Below are 6,000 nucleotides of genomic sequence, written 5' to 3' on the forward strand. Positions count from 1 at the left end.
CGTTTTTCTAGCTGCATGGAAAACAGATTTATCTTACAGTTTAAGGCACGAACAGCTATATAAAATCCATGGTGTACAGGAAAAGATACCAGAATAGTTTCTGGTTCAATAGATCTTATCACTTCATCTCTGGGAGCAAGCATTAAAAATAGCAGAGAAACACCATGTGTGATTTCAAGTGGGCTATATCCTGTCTTACTCACACAGGTAGCCTCATGGTTTTTCCACTTGGGACAGCTTCAAGTCTAGACAGCTCTCTTCAGGTAGGAATTGTACGTGTTCATCACATATTCTCAGTCAAGCTCACTTCAGGAAGAGTCATAGCAGCATACTAGTAATAGCCCTAGTCAAAGAAGTTTTTAGAAACAAACCTGAAAGATTCAAACTGTCAAACCCCTAAAACCCTGTATCTGGCAGAGCTGATGTGCAGAAGTGGTTGTCACAAAGCGTGGACAGTCTGCTTGCAGAGCTAGCACAGGCTCTTTCTATTGAGCAGGAGTAGATCAGTAGTTAGCTACTGACACATCCCTCAAGTGTCAGCACAGAAATCCAAGCCAGGATCTCTCAGCAAAGTTCAGAATGGATACTGCTGCCACAGACGCAGATCCACACTGACTGATTGGCCATGCTATATCATCACTGCAGCACCTGCTAGCAGAAAAGCACTGCTGCCCATAGGTATAGTTTTAGGGCACACAGGCACAAGTTCCGCCAAGCCAAAAGCTGTGAAGGGAAGTTAAGTAAAATTACATCGTATTTGAAGTTTCCTCTCCTAAAAGAAACCCTTTTACGGACACAAGTGACCAATTGTACATTCTTTTATATAAACAGATAGTACACTTGAATGTTTTGAGCAAAAAGTAATATCTGAATAAATATTAGATGACAAAAACAGTTGAACAAGGATTTGTGACTCCTTAGGACTCTGATTGCAGGTAGTTGGTGAATGCATTTAGTAGCTTTTGTTTTCTTTGTAAGTTTCCTTTCCAATTGATTACTATTGGTTAATTCCAGACTCTAAGCTTTATTAGATTTCTCTAGGAGTAAATGATCAGGCACCTCTCTGCGGTCCTAAAAAAAAAACAACACACATATTCAAGAGAAAGTATTTTCCCCTGTTTAGCCAGAGGAAGCAAGACACATGAAAGGCCAGGAACATTTTTCAGTTCCCAGTCTGAGTGCATATTACAGCTGCAGCATTCAGATTTACTTTTTAAAGCAAAGAATAAAATTGGGCCTAATAAATTTTACCAAAAAGCTGAGTAACCACAATTCTACCAGTTTGCTTTATTTTTTCTGCTATTATTTCCAGGGAAAATACTATTTTTCTCCAGAAAGAAATATGGGAGTGTCTCACCTCCATACTCATGACAGTACAATTTAAACCAACAGATCTCCATGGGCTGACAAATTCATTTTTTTTTTATATTCACATCTCTCTTACTTTTGTACATCATTTGTAAATACATAAAGAAAGCTATACATTAAGTTCTTTAACAACGCCTTTTGTTTTTATGAGTTACCAAATGGAGATGAAATAACTTCAGCTAGAGTGTATCTATCAGCATTTTTTCATACGGACTATTTCAAGAGAGAATACATTTAAGACAAACCCTGGATTGCACTGAATTTGGAAAAAAAAATAACCCACACTAATCCTAGGTTACAATGCTAGTAAAGACCCTTACTCACAAAAAAAAAAAAAGTGAAAGGGCAAAGATTCAGCATCTAAACTGCAACAAGCTGTAACCAACGAAGAGTGCATATTAGTGTCATCTGTTGAGATTTTATTTCTCCAAAGAAACACATCCAGTCTTATTTAAACAGAAATTAAAATGGGAAGAAGGAGAAAGTTCAACCGCTTGCATGCATCTACACTGTGCCACTCTGTTGGCACGAGAGCAGACCTCAGAGTATTAAAATATACACAGAGATTAAAGCTGGAGAGAAATGAAGGAGAACTATTCTGCAAGTGTGGGATGCATCTTGGAAGAAGTAAGTCCTCACTTCCTGGCTGCTTACACCCTGTCCAGGTGTGAGAGTTTGCAGTTTGGTCATTTTAGCCTACAGGTGCCAGCCAGAACACGACTGCATCAAGTTCACAGGCCATTTACCCGTGGTTTGGACCTCCTTATAGTTCTTGGGTGTGCCCAAGAAAGGTATTAGGAGGAATTTTGCCACTGTCAAATATAGAAATTCAATGCTCTGCTTTCACTCCAAGTTTGGGGTCTTTTATAGTGAAGTCGGACTCTGTTCAAATCCACCATACGAGACCCACCAAGTAACAGGTGCCACAGATCTCAGGCAAGAGTCACAATGGTGACACCAAATGGCAAAGCCCTTGCAAGTATCTAAGCACAAAACCTGCAGAGTTTCCATCAATCTAAATTTAGAGAAATTCTTTCCATCCCGCAGTCTGACTCTTAATGACTGCCGCTACTTTTTATAGATGGCTTATGGGAAGTCTACAGAAAGGCCTTACCAACATCCTCCTTGCCCAAAGGTTAGGAAATGTTTTCTTTGAGAAGTTCAGTGTATGCAACAGTGGTGACAATCAGCCAGCAACAACACCAAATTAATTCAGACTCCTGCCCCAGATGTGACTGCCCTCTCCTGTGCACGTTCTGGACTCCTGCTGCCTTTAGGCTTGCAGCAGCCTTTGTTCCTCTCCGCCTCACTGCTGGGGCATCCTGCAAGCAGGAAGAGATTTCCCAGCAGTTTATCACACTGCTGCCAACCTGCCAGGTGTGTACGAATGCGTGCCCAGATTACCCAAAGCTATTTACAATATCTGGATATCACCACATCAGCAAAATGCGTGCAGCAACGCGTACAACCAAAGGTTGTACTCTCACAACCAACAGCAGACAAGTGTTAATTATTGCAGGTGTCAGTCACTGCTCTGACTTTACGTCCAGTTGCAGAGCCCTTGCATCTTGCTCTGGGATGTGTCTGCCACACTAAGTCCTGCATAAGTGGTTCTAACTTCATTAGCAAAGGCGTAAGTAGCCAAACCCAGCTCCTAAATAGTAGTGCTGTTAATAGAGGACTATCTGCCAAAAATTCATTTATGCTGCCATCTATGATTATACTCTTGTCAGTCTGACACTGCCCAGCATGCCAGCTAGTAACAAATGCAAAACTAAACAAGCTTCAAACATTTATGTAGAAAATCCCAGCTTTCTCTGCTATTCTTCAATGCATCCAAAAGAACAATGAGATGGACAGCAGCTCAAACCCATTAACACTAATATACACTGATCTATCTGTACGTGCTCCCTACAAACACAAACCTCAGGAGAGTGAAAAAAAAAAAGGAAATAGACAGCCACACAACCACCACTGTGGTCAGATGACCTGGTGACTAGACAAGGAAATCTCATAAGCCTCCAGCAGATGAGGAAGTCACATAAAATACGAACTATTTGGTACATCCATGCAACAGACTTCTATTTTGCTCTTAATGCTGTGCTCTCAGTTGATTTGGGAGGGGCTCTCCTAGGCTATCAGCTGATATTAAAGAGAACTGGTTTTACAGAAAACCTGCTGACTTCACCTCCAATCTCTATCATCAGAAAGCAAAAGCAGTCAAGCTGAGAATGCAGCTTCTGTGCCCCCAGCACAAGAAGGGCACAGAAGTATTAGAACAAGTCCAGAGGGCGGCCACAAAGATGATCAGAGGGCTGGAGCACAAAGCCTCTCCTACAAAGACAGGCTGAGAGAGCTGGGGATGTTCAGCCTGGAGAAGAGAAGGCTCCGGGGAGACCTTATATTGAATTTCCAGTAGCTAAAGGGGGCCTAGGGGAAAGCTGGGGATGGACTCATTGTCAGGGAATGTAGGGATAGGACAAAGGGTTATGGCTTTAAACTAAAAGAGGTGAGATTGAGATTAGATAAAAGGAAGAAGTTCTGCACTCAGAAGTTGACCAACACCACAGGTTGCCCAGAGAAGCTGTGGATGCCCCATCCCTGAGGGTGTTCAAGGTTGGATGAGGCTGCAAAGCCTGGTCTGGAGACAGTTGTCCCTGCCCATGGCAGGAGCTGGAATTAGATGGTCTTTAAGGTCCCTTCCAACCCAGACCCCTCTGTGATTCTATGAGAAAGGCAGCATCTGGACACAAAGCAGTACTACAACATCAGAGGCTGAGCTGAAATTTTGGTCATAATAGAAAGAAAGGCAAAAAAACTTCACCTGGATAGAGGCAGGATTTCACTCTTGGTTAGATGCAGCCAAGACCAGAATTTAACCCTTCAGCACCTTTCCAAACTAGTACCACAAAGCAAGCAAACACCCTTTCCCCCCCAGAGCCCCTCAGCACCAGCACGGCTCAGCACCCCATCTCCTGCCCTAAGCACCTCCGCAGAAGGAAGGTGAAATCACCCCCAGGTACCCAAGCGAGGCAGCGACCCCCACACTTCCCCCGCAGCCGGGCAGCAGGGGAAGCAGCCTTGCCTGCTGCGCCTCTCCCCCCACCCCATATCCCATATCCCATATCCCACATCCCGGACACCCGGCTGCCCACCGAGCCAGAAGTGCAGGCGGTAGGAGGCGTAGGTGGCGCTGCGCCGGGTGCTCAGCACCAAGTACGCGTCCCCCACGAAGAAGTCTCCGTGGTGGCTGGGGGGCACCGGCACCAGCTCCAGGCTCTCCACCCGCCACACCTCCAGCCCGCTCCGCTGCCCGGCGCCCGAGAAGGCCGCTGGGGACCGATCCGCTGCCATGGCACAGCCGGGACACGGGGGTGTCCCCCACAGCCTCCTTTATAGGGCCCGGCAAAGGCGGCCCGGCACGGCGCGGCATGGCACGGCCCCCGGGCGGAGCGGGGCGGAGAGGGGCGGTCCCGGTTCCCGAGAGACTGGGCTGCCCCGGCTTTTGGTCCCTGGCTTTTAAAACGCCTCAGGGACTGTCCCCCCTACCCCCCCCCCCAAAAAAAAACCAAACAAACAAACAAACAAACAAACAACAACAACAACAACAAAAGAAACTGCCGTGCCCCGCTTCTGCTGCTGCAAGGGGGTGATTTGTCTCCGCTCAGAAGTTGGAGGAAGAAAAAGGTAAAAAGAAGCAGGGGAGAGCAGCGCAGCAGGGCCAGCCCAGTGCCGTGGAGATCCCGTGCTGTGCCGCTTATCTGCTTTGGCATCCCGTCTGCTAAGCTGCTCTGAATGCAGAGGTTTTACAGCTTGTGTTCGCTGCTGGGCAATTTTGTTCTTCCGGATTAGAAAGGTGGAGCACAGTTCTCCTCCAGTAACTTTATTTTGCTTGCCCAATGTTGCCAGGAATCTTGCTTCAGGGGAAAAAAAAAAAAGCTTGTATCTTTCTCAAGTTTCCAGCTGAAGCCCAGAATGTGTGTGTATGGTTCCCTTTCTCAGCAGACAGAGAGCATCACGGTGGCGTTTCTCCACACAATGCAACAGCAGTCCAGAAGGGTTAAACCTGTTTCTCACCTGTCTGTTTCCTTTATAAGTGGTCAGTATGTCATCCTGGCAGGCCATTACAGCATGAAAATTGTATATAGCAACTCACTGCTTTCATCTGATATTGACAGGAGGCAGATGAATCTGGATAGGATTCAGATAGATAAAGTTCACGCTGTCAGTCTATCAAAAGATGTATTTCATAGAGGGCTCTCTTTAGGTCCATCATCCTATCCTCCTGGGTGAGTTTTCAGGCTCAGGATTTCCCCACTGTGTTGTTTTGGCAGCTGGATACAAGAGTGCAAGTATCAACCTGAGGGCGAATTGGTGCTGCTGCAGTAGGGAAGGACAGGCACTGCTAAACGCAACAAAGCAGCTGGAGAGCATCTTTTCTGACAACAGGTTAAAAGGATCACCACATCTAAGAAATCCTTTTGAACCATCTTCCCTACCTTGTTATAGACTGGTGTACTGTTTAGCTGGTGAGGGAAGGGACACCGTTGCATGCTGTACATGCTCCCATCTCCCATTTGGGTGGGCACCCTTCCATCAGATGCAGGCAGAGAGGAAGCCTGTGCTCTGTCC

At 46.1% G+C, this 6,000-nt stretch overlaps 1 protein-coding gene across 2 annotated transcripts in view; it reads right to left on the reverse strand.

Moving 5' to 3' along the window:
• Positions 1-5,156, reverse strand: part of SCIN (scinderin) — a 48,688-nt gene extending 43,532 nt beyond the window's left edge. The window contains exon 1 of one of the 2 annotated variants that reach the window (XM_038174984.2): positions 4,995-5,156. Coding sequence is in view for 1 of the 2 variants with exons in the window: in XM_027450870.3 (XP_027306671.2) it covers positions 4,524-4,722 (199 nt within the window). In the remaining variant the exon portion in view is untranslated. Of the gene's footprint in view, positions 1-4,523; positions 4,816-4,994 lie in introns of those variants that run through there. The other variant, XM_027450870.3, reaches the window with a different exon arrangement.
• Between the last annotated feature and the right edge of the window lie 844 nt (positions 5,157-6,000).

This window comes from Anas platyrhynchos, chromosome 2 (assembly GCF_047663525.1).
Source record: "Anas platyrhynchos isolate ZD024472 breed Pekin duck chromosome 2, IASCAAS_PekinDuck_T2T, whole genome shotgun sequence".
In the NCBI taxonomy this organism is placed as follows: Eukaryota; Metazoa; Chordata; class Aves; order Anseriformes; family Anatidae; genus Anas; species Anas platyrhynchos.